General features: G+C 40.1%; 1 protein-coding gene across 4 annotated transcripts in view; it reads right to left on the bottom strand.

Moving 5' to 3' along the window:
* The window catches only part of pbx4 (pre-B-cell leukemia transcription factor 4), a 29,667-nt gene that overhangs the window by 6,734 nt on the left and 4,190 nt on the right, over positions 1–18,743 (bottom strand). For all 4 annotated transcript variants that reach the window (XM_035654757.1, XM_035654754.1, XM_035654753.1 and 1 more), the window contains 5 exons: positions 17,958–18,031; positions 3,918–4,162; positions 3,338–3,528; positions 3,026–3,161; positions 1,789–1,945 (listed from right to left, as the gene is read on the bottom strand). In XM_035654757.1, the coding sequence (XP_035510650.1) occupies positions 1,789–1,945; positions 3,026–3,161; positions 3,338–3,528; positions 3,918–4,162; positions 17,958–18,031 (803 nt within the window). The remainder of the gene's footprint in view (positions 1–1,788; positions 1,946–3,025; positions 3,162–3,337; positions 3,529–3,917; positions 4,163–17,957; positions 18,032–18,743) is intronic.

The raw sequence follows: 18,743 nt of genomic DNA, 5'->3' as shown, positions 1-18,743 counted from the left end.
TCAATTACACAAAATTATATGGCTCTGACTGGACAGAGAGTCTACAGTGCTTGCAAATGCTGGACAAAATGAATCAAGGATGTGGTCGACGAAAATTAGTTTCATTCATTGGAAAACCAGTGCAAGACTGTATGCTTACAAGCCTTTGAAAGTAGAGTAATAGTGCAGTTATTACAATGAACAGATGGAGAGTTCTTTTTTCCAACTCATGTTACCTGTAAGTGCTTGCATTTTTGTTAAATTGTGTTGATTTATTTTATGGTTACCTTATGTTTATTATAGTTGCTTATTTTTACTCTAACCCTGTATTTACTTTCTCCCACCTTTGGTATTGCAACTGTTGCACAGTATTGTCCTTCGGGATAAATTAAAAGCTTGATCTTAATATAAAATAGTGCAGCAAGTGGTCTGTTTGTCTGATTATCTGTATTTTGACACTGAACATAGTGAGGTAGCAGTCTAGCCACCAGGTTAAGTAAGACATTGAGTACCATGGCTTCAAAATTACAGCCTAATATATTAACGGAGTGAGTTTAAGGTCAGAAGAAGAAGTACTGGTGCGGTCTGGTGTTAAAATGAGTATCGAGAAGGGTAACTTGTAGAAATGCTCATTCAGCGACACTAGCGGCGGCTGCGCTCATGCGCTTCTCCTGGCAAACGGGGGGAAATCGGTCAGCTGTATGTCAAAGGTTGCCAGTCGGATACACGGGGATTGAATGGGACTAATGTATTCGTATACTCACTTTCTCTATCACTGTGCCACTATTGGAGTTTAGTTTTTTATTTTGAGGAGCACTGAATGAGATGTGATTTGAGTAAGTATAGGGTGGACTGTACTAATTTAAACATCAACCACCTTACCCTGGTCCATTCAGCTTCAGATTGGTTGTTTGAATAAGACGGTACATAGATGGGGTAAAGATTGAGGTAAACTATTAAACAAGCAGATAAATAAATATATGGGAGAGACTGTCATATTTCTTCTTTCTATTATATGTACAGTTGTCTTGAGTATAGAAAGAAGCGCTTTTACATTATTATAATTATTATAATTATTATTATTATTATTATTATTATTATAATAAAGCACATGAAACCGTATAACTGATGATACCCTTGGGTACCACAAAGGTTGTAAGTTGTATTTGAAAACGTTAGAAAAGCATCCGACACACATACATACATAGTATAAAATGAATGCAAAAGTTGGCTGACAGACTGCAGCTACACACAATGCACAGTCCTCAGCTTGCTGATCCTAACTAAGTGTCCTGCACACCACTTTGACATGATAGAAAACTAAGTGTTAAACATTTGAAAACATTAGCAAATGTTTACTCAAAAAATATGGATAAGAAACACAATACAATCAAATGCTTTCTTGTATATTAAGTGAGATTTTTTTTTCTTTTCTTCTTTGTTAGAATTTGAATCCTATGCCATGATGTAAACGTGTGCCCCTGACAGCTACAGCAGTACTGAATGAGTTACACTTTTGTTTCCACACAAAATATAATATACTGTGTTGGCTGAAGAAGAGTGCTTTTAATCACTGATTTCATGCACAATAAATAAGATGATTTCACATGCCTTTAACCATTGTGGCAGCTGGCTTAGAGCACATTTGCAGTTTACAGTGTAGGCCTTCCTTTAACAATCAAGTCAGCCCTTCATACAATCATAGGGTTGTTCAGTTGTGGATAAGAATGAATGTGCATATAGAGGAACTGAAGCCTGTTCATGAGAAGCTGCAGGGCTTGTGGGTAGATGAGACGGAGCATGACGTACCTGAGTTTGGCGTTGCCGGAGAGTTAGCCTGGCTAGCCTGCGCAGACACATTGGCAGCATCCACCGCTGTTTTAACTGCGTAGAGGTTGGCTTCCTCCTGGAACTTACCAATGTTCTTCTTGTAGCGTATTCTCTTGTTGCCAAACCAATTAGAGACCTGAAAAACAGATGGATGTCAGATATTCGAATATAATCCTTCACATTAATTTAGCAGTTGTAGCCTTAGTTTTGTTGTTCCATTGGCTAAGAAATGTTAAACAAGGAAAATTCATCATCTATGTACATTGCTCTACTTTGATTTTGTATGTACACTAAGAGAAAAAAACTAAACAAATTAAAGCCATTTTAAAAAGATGCTATTAAGTATGTATGTACACTACCGCTCAGAAGTTTGTTGTCACTTGCCAGAATGTTTTAATGGTCTTTTGTGCTTTTATATTGGACAAAGTTCTACTTAAAAAATAGATTTCATTTAGTATGAAGGATTTGCAAAAAAAAGTACTATTTTGTACATGGAGAACAAAACGCTGCACAATGATTCAACTGGACTGACAACTGAAAAGGCAGGAAGATAAAGATATCTCGAAATCACAGTCAATGGTAAAATAAATTGGAAGCTCAGCATTAAAATATTATGCAAATTTAAATAGGTTCCTGTTTCAGTCACACGTGCACAATAATGCCTATGACAAACTGGTATTAACAGGCATGTTGCTTTAGCAAAGCTTCTAAATATAAATAGATATGGTCTAGGGTTAGCACTATTTGACAAATTAAAAAGTTAAAACTAATTCAACCACCGAGTAGACTGCGGAGGCCCCAAAGATATTTAGAGCCCAGTTGCACTGTTGTGTTACAGAAATGATCTAGGGTCACTTTCTTGGACTGGAAAACAAATTGAAAATAGAAGTGTATTTTAGAGGGAAATGGTTACAAGAGTATTCTCGAAGCACTGTGTGACATTGACTAAATGAAAGTCTTTATCATTTAATAGTTCTCCTTTTGGGGCCAAAACTATTTCAAATGTAAATAATACAAATAGTGTCTGAATTATACTGTTTTATTGATGGTAAAAAAGCCATTATTGAAGGAAATAAGAAAAAGGTAACAGGTAACCCCCAAACCTTTGAGCAGTAGTGTATGTGAAACTGAACCAAAATAACTTTAGCTTCCACAAAAGCAGTTACAATGTTCTTTTACTTTGAGTCATGGATTAAAAATGGTGTTAACAATTCACCTGAGACACAGTGATCCCACACTTTTTGGCCAGTTCCTCCTTGGCTTCCTCACTAGGGTAAGGGTTGGACAGGTGGGAGTAAAAGTACTCGTTCAGCACCTCTGTAGCTTGCTTGTTGAAGTTGCGCCTCTTACGTCTGACATACAGAGAGAAGAGATAATGTCCAACATGTTTGGAATGACATGCATGTCATGCATGTCTGACATCAAAATGCTCAGATCTCTTTCAGTTTTCAAGAAAATAACCAACCACACAACACCACACACACACAAACATAGATGGCGATAACACCAGCTAGACACACAGACAGACCTAGCGTCAAGGAAGCGTGAGCGCAGAATCATGACGGCCTCGCAGGTGCTCTGTTTGAGCTGCATCTGAATGGAGCTGAACTTGCGGTGGATGATGGCCACCATGCGCTCAATCTCCTTGGGAGAGATGGGCCGTGTGCGGGACTGCTCTCTCAGCAGGTTCATTACATGGTTGGTGAACTCACTGCAGGCCTGGACCAAGGAGAGAGAGAACAGAGTTGAATGCTACTATAAAGAGGGAAAAAAGCCCAGATTCTGTCTAGTGGCATGACATAGTTCTGATGATGACGACATGTAGGCCTCAGCTGTCTGACTGTTGATTGGATGCATTCAAATTTTAAAATAAAATGCAGAGCTGAATACCATAACGCAGACTTGATATGTTACAATATTTGGTCATGTGGTCTTGGAGAAAACATAATTTCAATATATGAATGTATCAGTCAAAATAATTTAATTTAGCACAAGATGAGGAAGTTTCTCACCAACTGGCTGACCTAAATGTATATACATTTCTAAAACATCTTAATATTTGTGTATAACAGTACACGTTCAAGCATGTAGGTCTGCTTTGCACACACCTGCTCATATTTCTCCAGTTCAGAGTGATAGATCTGGCGGATCTGGGCGAGCTTGGCTCTGTAGTCGGAGTGTTCGATGCTGCTGTCGGTGGGTGAGCCCCCTGCTGCTGCTGCTGCTGCAGCCGCTGCAGCCGATCCTCCACCTTTCTCTGGTCCCGACACACCCTCTGCTAGCAGCATGTTGTCCAACCGCATGATCTGAGGATCTGGGGGGTCCTCCTCCTGCACACCTCGTATACTCAGCACTGGACAGGAGAAAGGAGAAAGCATAGGAGTTAGGCAAGCAAGGTTAGTCTTTACTTTTAATGATTCTTTCATTAACAGCCTGTCCAAGTCCGAACACATTTCTAGGGCTAAGCAAACCTGTTGGTTAAAAAGTTTTTGAAAACTGACAGGCCACACATTTCCCTTCAAGGAGAGGGCTAATACTTTGAGTTCCAGGGGTGCACAGGAAGACGCTTTATCACTGCTAAAATTCAAAGAAGTGCAGCCCTGTCAAAACCCAGTCAAGTTTCTCCCCTGAGTCATTGCTCTGAGCGCCTGGCTGAATTCTCAATGAGCCTGAACTTCCTCTGAATCACCAGCAGAGGGCAGTGTGGTCTCTCTGTGGCAGGCTGCCAGAGATAAGGGCATGAGGCATGGGACCAGTAATGGGAGTGCATGTGCTGTCACTATGAGCCCCAGTGGCCATAAGTATAGTTATCAGTTGCTGCTCCCCACCACTGCATTATACCAGGACCTCTGTCAGCCTGCAGCCATGCTCTCATCTCTCTCTCACTCTCTTTCACACATATACACACACACACACACTCCCTTATAGATACCATTCTGTTACTGAAAAGTTTTAAGTACAGACAACCATCTTTTTTTTAGAGCCTGAAGCTTTTAACACTACTTCTACTTTAATTTCATCTTGCCATTTTTGCTTCTCAATTATTCAGCTTCAGAGGGTAAGAGTAAAAACTTGGTATCACATTATTTACAAATAATTCCTTTTTTGTAAATGGAAAAATGAAATATGAAACACAGTTATAGTTACATACATAGTATAATTACAGTACTAGTTACTTTTATTAGATATATTCAGTTATTATAGTGCCAATTAGACAAACTGCAAAATATTACAGCTCAAAAGATTAGTTGAGCAATCAATTAGCCAACTGACAAAAAATTAAACAGCAACTATTTTTCAAATCTGAAATACTCAGTGATTCCATATTTTTTATTTATTTATTTTTTATAAATATGACGATTCCCTGATTTTCTGTTTTATATCACTGAACTGAAGATCTTTGAGTTTTGGACTGTTTTCAAACATTGGACCTCTGAGGATTTTTTTTTTTAACTTTTTAATTTTATTTTGTAGACTAAACAATGACTTGATGATCAAGAAAATAATCTGCAAATTAATTGATAGTTAAATCAATTTTAACTTAACGTGCAACCCAACAACACATATCTTGTGTTCATGTACAATAGTAGAACTAGAAGAGTGCACTCAGTAGTGCAGTGGAGTGCAGATCTCCACCGGATGTGTCTGGGGGCATGTGAGTGGGGAACAGGGCTGAGTGTATGCATCAAAGTAATGAAGGGGAGACGAGATGCAGTTCACATTAACAAGGTGTAACCAGAGTAGACGGGCTACATGGAAACAAACCTTGGACAATTCCAAAATGGCAGCAATGTAAAATATCAATTTCAAAGTGAAAATGCCAACAAAAGAATCCACCAACACTAATGAGACCTTCACGAATGTTGTCCCTAACGGAAACTAGATTCCAAAATGAAGCAGATGTTAACTACTTATAACCTCTACCGGCCGGTTAAAGGAGCGAGGAGTCAGCAGTCAATGACGGTATAAAACTGAGCAATCGATAAAATAGGTTTTTCAAACACTGTGAATCACCGCAACCATAAGAGGTCCTTAAGTATACAGTCATATGGGCACATGATATATGAGGCTGATGGGTCCAGTAGTATGCAAAATAAGCCGTGGACAGACACACCCCCTGGTGGAGATAATGGATACATTTCAGTGTTTATCTGTATTTTGAAAGTAAAGAAAGTTGTTGGGGGCAACCCGGGCAGAGTACCACATATGAAGGCTGAGTCCCCACTCCTCCGGCCCAGGTTCATATCCAGCTCCAGGCCCTTTACTGCATGTCATCCCCTCTCTTTCCCCACCTTTTTCTGTCACTCTCTACAGTCACTGTCCAAATAAAGTAAAATGCCAACAACAACAACAAACTAAAACTATTGTAAACTAATATGCAAAAGACTAGACCAGTGCAAAAATATTAAAATGTGCCATAATTATAAAATATTGGTTCAGTCAAAAGTAAACACAAGTACTATATCCACATAGAGCATATGTTGATATTTGTAACTAGAAACTAAATTAAGCAGGTAAAAGCCAATTTAAACAGCAGTGAAACCAGACAGGAGACAGACGCTAAGAATATGGATGACAAGATTAATCCCAGTGGAAACTGGGTTAGGCGCTTGTCCTCTTTAAGGATTACACTAGTTAGTCAAAGCTCATCATCAAAGGTTAGGGGGTGCATGAACTCATTCATTTAGTGCTTCCTTTGTTACCATAACAATCTTACCAGTCTTTATGCAAGTTTACCCGTAGAGAGTCAAGCTGAAAAACAAGTTTGCAGCCGTGGAGCAGTCAGAGCTAACAAATGAGTAGAGCTGTACTGTAGGGCTAACAGATGTGAAAGAAATGAGGACAAAAACAGTTTTGCTTAAAGTTTCCAAGTGCTATGGAGCAGATGAGTTTTTGCTTTTTCAAACTTCATTTGATAAATGAGTCTGTTCCACCATTTAAGGCCTCTCGTAGCAAAGCGTCCAACTTTCCCTCTCACCCCCCCTCTTTTTTTTTTTCTTGTTCCTTCTTGCCTTTTTCTTTCCCTCTGCTTAGGTCTCTTCTCTCTCCAAGGCACATTCCTGCTCTGTTGCTCCCCCATCTCAGGGCTCAGGAATGCAGCAGACCCAGCCGCCTGAACTAATGACCCTGATTCGCCCATCTCTTTCCCTCCTCTTTTTCTTTTCTTTCAGTCATTCACTAACGATCTCACTTTCTAGCCAGATAACCTATAGCCAATTTATTGATCAAGAAGCAGAAGTATTTGTTTTGTACCTGTTGAATCTACATGATTATTTGGATACTTTGCCTTAACTCTGATGGTGGTTTAGGTTTTGTGTTTGGACAAAATTTAGGCCATCCCGCCACAGACAGCTCTGACTGTATGTAGTCATGTGTGGCGTTATTCTTCACTGTCCATTCACGTACAACTGACCTACAGTGAAGAGGGCAACTGTGGCTCTTGAATCTTCTCACCTCTCCCCCCTCCCTTTTGCCCCCACTCCTCATTATGGCCCCCAGCTGTAGCCTAATGCCCCTACATTCCCCTAATTACTCTAATTAAGCTGTGATTACCCACAATTGCACTCATGCACAGTCTAGCGGCCTAGTAGTATTATAGCAGCTGTTGAGATGAGTTAAGAGATACAGAGAAAAGAACCATAAGACATGGACGCAGGTAAAATGGAGTCAAATTTTCCACTCACAAACTGACATGAACCCTGAAAAATACAAATGACAATAAAACCTACAGGTCTGAGAACTGGCTGGCTGTTTTGCTCCAAAGTCTAAGCAGCGTTTCCTTTTGATCAACTGGCTCCTGACATCGCCGCTGGGCTGGTTCTGTTACTGAGAGACTAAAACTCAGAGCACTGTAAGTAATGATACTTAAATTCCCTTTTTTAAATAGGAAGACAGCTTAAGGCCTACAGCCAGCTTCCATGGCTCTTAGAAATCACACCATTATGCACACGTTACCACCCTAGCTGGGCTGTGTGGCATTGAGAGACGGAGCGAGCAACACATACTATGAAATATTCAGGGTATCCAGCTGGGCTTTCGCTGCATACATAATCATTCTCATTTCTGCACAGCCAATGTGGAAACGGTGTGCTGTGCAGACACAAGACACAATATATGAAGTAGTGCAGGTAAGGGTGAACAACCTAACCAATAGTGTAGTGCTGTACATTAACTGTAATGCCTTCCACACATAGGGATAGATAAGACTTAAACGCAGTCAGTATATCATTGCTCAGCTCACAACACAAGCTTTATCCTTGTCTGTCTTTTCCCTCGCTAGCATCCCCTTTTTCACTCTGTCTCCCCCCAACACACATCCCCTCCCCCCTCTCCCTTTCAGCGCACCCCCACCCACCTCCCCAAAACTCCAGTGCCCCCCTCCCTCTCGTTCTCCATTTCAGTGAAGTTCTCCATGTGAGCCGGCAATCCCTCAGTGCTGTCAGCCCCCCCTCTTCCTCTCCTTCTGTAAGACAGACAGGATTAGCATTTAATTGCATCAGCTCCCTTGGGTATTCTCACCTTTCACGGGGGAAGAGCAAGGGAGCGGCGAGAGAGAGAGAAGGATAGAGAAGTAAAAAAAGGGGAAAAAAAGGTAAGGAGAGAGAGGGTAGAAGGAGAACCAAGGAGGAATTTGAAAAAAGGAGTCACAGGAGAAGATATGTGTGCGAGAGAGGAAGAGACAGGGAGAGAGAGAGAGGCTACAGAAATATACAGAATCCAGAGTACAGACGTGCCAGAGAGTGAACGAGCCAGAAAAGAGTGAAAAGATAGGACTGGAAAACATCAGTTTTTCCTTTCATTACAAGACAAAGAATTCATATCAAGGAAATGGGCCATAGAAAGATGGTTTTCACAATGAAAATATGCTACATCAATATGTAAATTTACCAACACAAAAACTGCAAAAACAAATCTCAATTGCAGCTCTGGAGATAACAATAGGTAAAACCACTGTATTCGAGTATTAAAACTGTGCAGCATACACAAATAGGTCCTGGGAAATACCAAATATGTAGCCATGAAAACAACTAAGGGTCAATATGCCGTTATTGAACCACTCTTAAACGATATTTAAACACAGACAGTTTTCAAAACCTTGAAAACCGAAAAATTTAATATGGAGAATAAACTTGTTCGCTGAACAATGCGATGACAAGGCTGAGGATGGGTTGCTTAAAAACCCACAGGTTGAATTTGGTTTCAAGGGTCTATTGGGGGGGGGGAAAAAAAGGTAGTCTGTAAAATGTAAACGTTGACAGAAACCCAAACCCTAGAGCTACAATTAATCAGATTCATCATTTATCTGTCAACTATTATTATTAATTTAATTACGTTAATTGTCAGGCTTTTATTAATCAGAATTATCTGATTTCAGCTTCTCAAAGGTGAATATTTTCTGGTTTTTTTAGTCCTTTATGACGATAAACTTAATACCTTTGGGTTGTGGACATAACGAGACACCAAGTAACCTTGTGCATTCGGAAACAATGATCAACATTTTTTCTCCATTTTTTGGACCAAACAACTAATCGATTAAAAAAATGATAGTTATGGATAGTTTGACAGATTAATTTATAATGAAAATAGTTGTTAGTCACAGCCCTGCTGACCAGACCTGATGTAATTTTTTTGTTTGTCTTCCATTATGCAGAGCAACAGTAATGTGTGGCGTTAGAGAAGAGGAAGAACAGTGTCGTTAAAGTCCTTGACCTTTTAATCAATACAGTAAAATAGAAACTTCACCTTCATTATGTCCAGTTAGTCACCGAGTAAAGTTTGTAAATGCAAACTCACATGCCACATATTATGACTAGTGGCTTAGCAGTCTCCGATGAGTCTTGATGCCACATGGCGCTGTCTTTACAAAATCATAATGTAAACTTTCACAAACAAGCTACTCTGTGTATAGAGCATTTTGATTTACCACGCCATTTTAGTAGAATATGGGTTGCTCAAAAGGACTTGGGTGAGTAAAATGTTGCCTTGGGCAAGTTGTAGAATATGGCATTAAAAATGAATAATTTCCCTGATGGGCTCTTTGCAAAATGGATATTGGGGAAAGGTAAATTTCTACTGCAAATTCAACATAAAAGTGTGTACCCCATTCTTCTAAAAGAGCGTTTTCGTAGAGTACAGTCAACTTAATGAGCCTAATCCATATGTCCATTCCTACTTTAAGCAGCTCACGCTAATCAGCATCTGTTTGGGTAGTTCACCAGAGTCCTGTTGCACGCAGCCCCCCACTCTGATTCAGACACACACACACACACTCATTCAGAGTAAACACAGTGTGGTCTGATTAAGGTGTGAATTGGAGAACTCACACCTTGGGCAAACACAACACTTCAGTCCAACACATCATTAATCAGCCTTAATTAACTAAAGAGAGGCTTGGACAACCGAGTGATGACTACGTGTAGCCCCCTTGAATGGTCACACTCAAACAAACTGTCACACACACAAACACTAATGATTTGTGTTGTCACTTAATCTGCACAAATATAACACAATAAACAAAGATGCACTACAATGACTTTTCCATATCATTTGGTAAATTATAAAAAATATTCCCCTGATAGACGTTCCAACTGTTTTTTGTTTTTTTTTTACAGGTCAAAAGTAAAAGTAGGCTGAAAATCATTAGCAATGAATAAATGCTATATTTATGTTTAAAAATACTTGACAATGCTAAAACAAAACATTAAGACATTTTATTAGACACAAATTAATAGACACCTTCTTAAGCCTTAAAACACAAAAAAATACAACTCAAAACTAAATGAAATCCCCTAAAATATGACCGACTGAATACTCAAAACAATGTCATATTTTGTGCATTTCTATTGATATAATGATTGGCTAGGGACCAAAAGGAAGCACAACATTTGGCTTCAGTGGCGAGACTGTGGCAGGCTGACCAGCTGAGGTGGGTGAAATTTCAATCGGCCTTGTTTACGACCCTATTGTCAAATATTGTAAAATATTTTATTCACAAGTTCATCCAGAAAGCATGGACTGCGCTAAACAAACAGACCTTGAGTTACTGTGAGTATACTGGTATTTCCATATAGCTTGTGTTCCACAGTAGTCTGAGAAAATGTGATTAAATTAGGAGAACACTGCCACCTTAAACTAGTGACAGACCACACATTGCCATGTTATTTCACAGGACTGGGCAATATAAGATATTTTTCAAAAAAAAAACATACATAAGTGTCAATTTGGCACAAGCGCTAACACAAATTGTGTTTAAAGGAATATAATAAGCACTGTTGAGCACCTGTGACTAAATCTTTAACATGATATCCCCACTCTAGTACAGTTCTGCACACAGAGGAAGACAGAGAGACATGGAAGAAAGAATTTGAAATGTCACAGGAGGAAGAGGAGGATGATGAAGAGCACCTAAGCAGGAGGCTTGTTAAAGCACTGCTAGGATCTTCCCCCAGTCAAGTCTCATCAGGCCAGCTGCCTCCTGTGCTCATTAGCACAGACTCTTAAGGAGCTCCTAAAGACTTTGTGAAAAATGAACGCTCATTTGAGAGGTCGTTAATTTGCACTGTTATGCAAATTAGGTGGCAATTAAGCGATAGATCAGAAGAGCAGTGCCCATTTATAACAAGTGAACAAGCATTATGACACAGTCAGATGGTGCCAGAGAGAGTTGAGGCTACATGGTTAGCCTGCACAGGTCCGATGTACCAGTTTAGTAAGGAATAAAATCGCTGTGCCAATAACATGTCTGGCTTGTCAGGATAACAATATACCAGTGGTTTTACAAGAGGGTAGCCTTAATTGGACTGGCTAACCAGTCCAAACATAAATGAGTACACATATTAGAATCTGATGGAAACACAAACTAATAATCTTCCCAGAATATGGACTGGATTAGCAAACAGTACTGCTTCATCAGTCCATACATCTTTGCTGATGTAGATCACCACAAGCCTGAAAAGGAGCATGGGCTTCCCATTATCTGCAATAACCTAATGCACTGCTAATCTTCGGGTGGCTAGTAAAACCCCCACCACCAGCCCGGATACTACGGTCGCTCCCCTGCATTTATGACATGGTGTGAAATATACAAACATACTGTCTGGGACAGCAACGTGCACTACTGCAGAGGGGTGGAAGGCTCCCATCAATTGTAATTAATCCTTAATTAGTCAGGATTAGGAGCTAGGCTCCGACACTCTCCCACCCCACTGCCACCAAACTAATGCAATCCAGCTGAGACCACATTTACATATCTTTAATTAAAGAGACGCTGGCTTCCTTTAAAAGCAAAGCCTAAAAGCAGTGTGAGAGGCATAGACATGCTGAGAGGGAGGGCAGATGAGATGAAGAGTTAGGAGTCTGCCCTGTGGGTGATCCTCGACCAATACTGATAGGTCACTCAATATTTCCTGATTTCTTGTTGTTGGACAAAAATTAATGTGAATTTGTGGATCCAAAGTAAGCCGTAGTGTGCAAAACATGGCGCCTTGCCTATCGTGTCACTCTGGCTAATTAAATTTCAGCAGTGTCACCAGTATTTGTGTGTCCACTTTGAGTGAGTGTTATTTGCTTAGCTTTTAGTATTTTAGTAAGTAACCCTAATGCAATATGGTGCCAATACATTTTAATTTCATGTTTTGTTTAATTTCACTTGATCTCACTGTTTTTGTATTTAAAACTCCCACCGCCAGTGTCAGCTATGAAGCAAATAGGCAAATGCTTGATAAATGTTGACACATGTTCTTAACTCCTCTTCCAATAAGCCTACTGTTCTGGTGTCAAAGTGTAAATTGGGTGAAGCAAATGGGATCAGACAAAAATCCTGGAGTGGGCATTTGTCCTAATATATCCCTGCAATTCATTAGCACAATGAATAGTGTTATTGCTATTCAACTATTAGAAACCTTTAAAGTCAGTCATCCATATTCTGCTACCCTGATGCCCCTGAAATACTGATTGACAGCACAGCCAAATTACTGCTTGGTGAATCATTGCCAAAATCATGTTGCAGCAGTCTTAAAGGTGAACAATTCCACTGAGCTTTTCCCATCCTCGAACACACTCGAGACAGCAGTTTCCCATGTCAATATACAGAAGCCCAGTTCCTACAGGAATAATACCACATGGGGAAATCAGTTGGCCCACACACCATTAGGCCTAGTCTGAAGGTTAGGGTGCTCTGTCTCCCCAGTTTGAGTTGGGGGGTGGGGGGTGGTGGTGTGTCTGTCAGGGCCAGGGGTCTGTGTGATATTAGCCGTCTGCCAATCTGGCTTGGGGAATGGACACCGAGTAATTACTCCTGCTCTTACTGCCTCATCAATCTCCCTGTATCACCCCCCCCACCCCCCACCCCAACACACACTATCTTTTTTCATTCTCTTCTGCAAAGGAGCAGGGAAAGAAAAAACGATTGAGTGGCAGGACACAACAAAACACAAGAGTGATTCCTGAAAAGCCAATGAGATAATTTAGCAGCACTGCATAGTGAGTGTAAAAAGAAGACTGACTCTTTACAATAGAAAACTTGCGACGGTACAAAGGTAGATGGCCTGTTCTTGCTTTAGACTCATGTGACAGTAAAACTGAAAATTCAGGTATGGCAGCTTCACATTAGTCGCATTTCTGCCACAAACTATTTTTATCTTGTTACTGCTTTTGGCTTGAAAGGTACTGTATGCTTTTCCTCATAAAAAAAATAATAAAAAGACATCCCACGGGTTCCTAACAACACATAAAATTTTAGGGCTCTTTTCCAAATTGGGCTCTTTGAAAACTAATAATAATTAAGTTGCTTTAATGAGGCATGTGATTCAGTAGACTTCATGTACTGCACTCTGTCAAAGTCGGTGGAATACAAACATCTAAATCAATCATGTGATGCTGAACGTGTTTTCCCTAACAAAAATCGAGTGCTACCAACTGTTTAGCGCTAGTGTGTGACGTTTTGTTGTCAACTTTCATGTATGGCCTCTAAAATAAGGATTACAATTTAAATGAAAGATTACAAATTATAATGAGAATTCTAAAGGCTCTAAAAGAGTTTGTGATGTGTTTATTCTGGCTGTGAATAAACACATAACACCTATGTGTGACTCTTAATAGTGTTGTTTTGTTTTGGTGTTTTAACAACTGCAATCATGCTGTAATTCAATTAACATGTAATTGGGGCTGTTTGGTTGCTGAAATGGTGTTGTAATGCATATAGACAACTTGAGTGCTGTGAATACCCAGGTAATAATTTGATTAAGGAACTCACATGGTTTGTAAAAACATTACAACCCTAATGAGCCAATTTAACATATGTTGTTTAATAGTTTGGATACTCTCTAAAAGAGCGTGTGGTCAATGAAAAGCTAACAAAAAATAATATAAAGGATCCACTCAGATAAACCTTACACTGCAAAACAACACAAATGGTTGCACTGGTGTGGGTGTGTTGCTACAAGTTACAGGATAGATAAAATATAAGTCACTTTGAAGGCTTATTAAATGCCAAGACACTACATGGTGGTTTATGCTCCTTTGAGGTATGATTTTACAACTCTTGCCAGTCACAACAGCAATATTTCATCACCTCACGTCTAATTTCGGATAATTTTGACAAAAAGTAAAATATATAGCAAGAAATATACTGAAAATCTAACAAAAGTTACAATTTTAAACTGTTTAGATTGGCCTTTTTTGTATTAATTGATGAGCTATCATAACTAAACGCGATAAGCTTTTATATTAAATGTAACCAGAAGTAGTACTGAAAAAACAAACCAGAGAGCGAGTTCATTGAGTTTCCTAAATCTCACCATTCATCCATCTTGTCAAAACATTAATAGGATGTGATGATGGGTTGTCAGCTAGCCGCTTTGCCAAAATTCTAGCTAAGTGCTGCTGGCTCTGCTGGCGGGCATTGAGATTTTGGTGCTCGTCTGTGGTTAGATATCCAACACAGATAGCTATCACAGTCAAATTAAACAAACATTACAGGACTGATCTTGTTTTTCAACCAAATAGTTAACTTATTATTTGAAAAATAATGTATTATAACAATGTATCTGCTCTAAAACTCACTCAGAGGCTGGTTAGAGAAATACAGAGAGAAGGGAGTGGGCCTGTGGCAGAGGCAGACAGCAAATAACCAGTACCCCAGACACATTGTTAGGACACTGGCATAACTGGGCACCTAACAAAGCAGTCAACTGGCTCAAGTTAACATCACACTGGCTACAAGCCATGAGGATGTCCTTGTTGTTAAACCCTCACTGTTGTTGCTGAGGGATACACAGCCCATGTGAGTGGCCGTGCATAGACACATGCATAATCATAAAAATGGTGACAGACACGTTAACTTTTAACACTAACAGGCGAGACGGATCCAGCTACTTAAGTCTTAAGAAAGGTAGGATGCAGGCCAGTTTCCTACTATTCCTAAGCAGCCAACTAGCGGCATTATCCCACAGAGTTGTTTATCAAGACAGCTTATCAAGATGAGTGGTAAGAGTTGGCGTGTGACCTTGTCCAATTGAGGTGTTCTAAGTTTAAAAAACTGTATAGCTTTAATTCTACTTGAAAAACTATTTTAATTTTAATTTTAATGTTATAACCTGTCCAAAAATAAACAGCTGGGAATGTTCAGGCTTGAAAAAGAGAGACTGGAGCAGAGTGGCAGAACAGAGTGAGTGACAGATTCACTGTTGTCATGTGTAAAGCACAAGGAATGCATAAAAGTAAGGAGAAACGCCTCAAACATGCCCAAACTAAATGAAAAACTTCTGAGAATAACTGCAGTGGCTTGTGAGAGATTTTGGCATAAGCTGTCCCATTGCACCAAGAGCTATTTTTACAGCAAATACCCATGAGAGCGAGAGAGAACAGAACTGAGTTGAAGCAAAGCCACTGGCTCTCAACTTTGATCATTTCCCGTCCCTCTCCAAGTGCTTTAGTTTCTTTTTTGGAGTGTATCTTTAATAAAGTATTAACAGGAATCAAATTTCACGAAGATGGAGGTCATGTTTAATGTGAGAGCTCAGGACAACGCAGGCACTGTTGTAAAATAGGGGGTGTTTTGGGGTGGGGGCAGTGGGAGGGGGGTACTGGCATTAGCGCAGAACATTTCCTTTACAATGAAAACAATCTAACCAACTGCAGCACTCAGAGGAATTCACCTCCCATCCCCCACAACCCACCTCCCCTCCTCCACCACCACCATTACATTACCATATCAAAGCCCCGAGTTCAGAGCAAGTCTTCTCTTTCAAGAATGGGAGCGAGGCATAGAGAGGGAGGGGGAGAGGACAAGACCGAGGCAGTAGGAGTAAACCCAAGACCGAGTTTGCTTTTATCCCTGTTCAGTGTGTGCGCATGTGTGCAAGTGAGACACAGTGTGTATGTGGGTGTGCCTGCAAGTGCGTGTTTGTTAGTGAAAAAAGACTGCAGAAAATCTGTGGAGATACTAGAAGACTACTGATTGGGTCTTCCACAAGCTGCACTGAAGTCAATTCACATTCCAGAGGCACATAATGGGGCCTGCAGGGGGTCTGATGGAGTAGCAGAGAAATGCCAAAGCAGGTACACAGTGCAGTTAGAAGGGCACTGCGTGGCAGATGGCCAACAGAGAACAGGCAAAGCCAAAGATCTCTATATCTCATGGTTGGCATAGTCACCTCAAGCATGAATCTATTGTTAACCTACCACTGCGCCTTGTCTGTTTTTCTGCTCAGCTTACTGTATGAGTACTCACAGACCCTCTCTCTAGTTTGCTGGGAGACTAAATGTGAAAATCAAAGTGAATGGCATTAGGGTAAATAAGACCACTGGTTGCCTGGGAAACAGTGTACCCTGCCCCACTCACTCAAGCCTAGCCTTTACTTTTGTCCAATCACTGGAGAGCAATAATACATTATTGACAGAGGGCCACAACAGGCAGCAGTGCAGCATTTTCAAATTGTATTTGAACAAGAGAGGTTTGCTGTTGGAAGATACACTAGGCATGTGAAAGAGAGAAAAGCACACAGAACGACAAGAACGGAGGGAGACTGGCAGAGGGAGAGGATTCAAAAACACACCCCATTTACACTACCATAACCATCAATCTGCCATCCATCCCAGGCCTTCTCCTTTGAACCACACTAGAATCTGTCAGAAAGCTGACTCGAATAGCTAACAAGATGAGAATAAGCAGCATCTTTACTTTGAATAATTTGATGTGTAAGAGCAAATCTGAGATATTTACATAGGCAATAATTTACACCAGATCATGTGTTTGAAATTCAGCATTATTTTTATATACGTGTCGGAATAGTTTCTTGTTGCTTTGCATGTTTGGATGAAGGTACTGCACTGATGTGCATAGCAATTTATTCCCACAACACAATTATCCTACACTGTGTGGTGTAGCTTTTCTAACAATGCAGGAGAAAAGAACATCTCTTTGTACTGAAACACCGTAACAGTTTGACTGTAAAGCAATAACCTAGTTGTGCGTGAACTTTATCTTGGGATCAGGTTTGATTTCTTAATCTAATAATTTGGATATGATAGTTTGTAGTAGTGGTAGTTGTAGTGGGGTCAGGTCTTTATTCCCGAGTCATAATAAAATAAATATTTCTGTGATACTCAACCAAGTGTAAAAGCCTGTTGGTTGCACCATTCATACATTTTCACAGTACGTCATTTGAGGTGGAAAACCCCCCAAAAAGCAAATGTTAAACCAAGCAGGATATATTTCTGCATTTCAAAATGGACAACACAATTGTAATCTGATAAACAGGTATGTGAAATCAGAGTTGTTAGCATGTTCTGCAGCATGCTCTCCTGTCTGACTCAGGTTTCAATGGCACCGATCCACTACGATTAGTTTCGGCAGGTCAGTGTGAAGTCTGGACAGTGGCCAAGAATAGGTTACATTTCTATAATTACTAGGCCAAAACACAAACAGTAATGCTTATTTAGATCGATCTTGAACCAAACCATACACATTACTTGCTACAAGTCAGTTCTACAACTAATATAATCAATATTCAATCAACAGAGTTCCCTGTGAGGCCAGTAAAAAAGTAACTTGGGAAACTGGAGGAAAGACACACTACATCTCAACACTAGGTTACAACCTGTGCAGACTGGAGAACACAAAGAGAACGAGTGAAGTAGAAACTCACCCGTCTTCTCTTTGATCTCACAGAGAACGCTGAAGAGGGCTGGCTTCATTCTGTGACAGTTCAGGGCATGCTTCCTGTAAGAGAGAAGAGGGAATAAGAGAGGGAGAGAGCGAGGAGGATTACGATAAACAGACTTCCATCTCAAGTCATTCCATGTCCTCCCCCATAAAACAGGTAGAGGAGCTGTATGTATTATGCATACAGCATTTCAAGAGTGTAGTGGCACACAGCAGGACAGAGCCATGTTGTTTAAAGGCATTTCCAATAGCCAAATGCCTTTGTCAGTGCAGAAACATTCCTGGTGCGTCAATCTGAACTAGCAAGAGTAATGTTGTCATTTGGATGCTTTGCACTGTGGGACAGGTAATGATGCCAAACCTCAAGGTCATCATTACTGAGCACCAGATTCCAGAGTTAATACACAGTAATCTAATTTCTACCTCTTACAGAAAGACTCATTCCATGAAAGTAGATGGTGAGTTGATAGAGAGGATTAGGATTAAGTTGCAATTTTAATTTAATCAGAGATGTTCTCTTTATTGCCAAACGGGCTAATAGCAATTAAAGGAGAAAGGGAAAAAACTTCTACAGTTCACAATAATCAAATCAGAACACCTTAGCAACTACATTTTCTGCTAATACACATGCATGCACCCACACACCCATATAGCTTACTCGTGTATTAAAAACTTGACTGGTATAAGTCCCTAATATGACCCTAAATTACTTGAGATGTGCACCCGTCTCTAATGGTAACTACTGTACTGACCATGCACGCCAATTACA

The sequence above is a fragment of the Morone saxatilis genome, unplaced genomic scaffold (genome assembly GCF_004916995.1).
Source record: "Morone saxatilis isolate NCDOM2014 unplaced genomic scaffold, NCSU_SB_2.0 Contig14, whole genome shotgun sequence".
Taxonomy (NCBI): Eukaryota; Metazoa; Chordata; class Actinopteri; family Moronidae; genus Morone; species Morone saxatilis.
The sequence above is the reverse complement of the archived record's forward strand: the minus strand, read 5'-3'. Positions and strand labels throughout refer to the sequence as shown.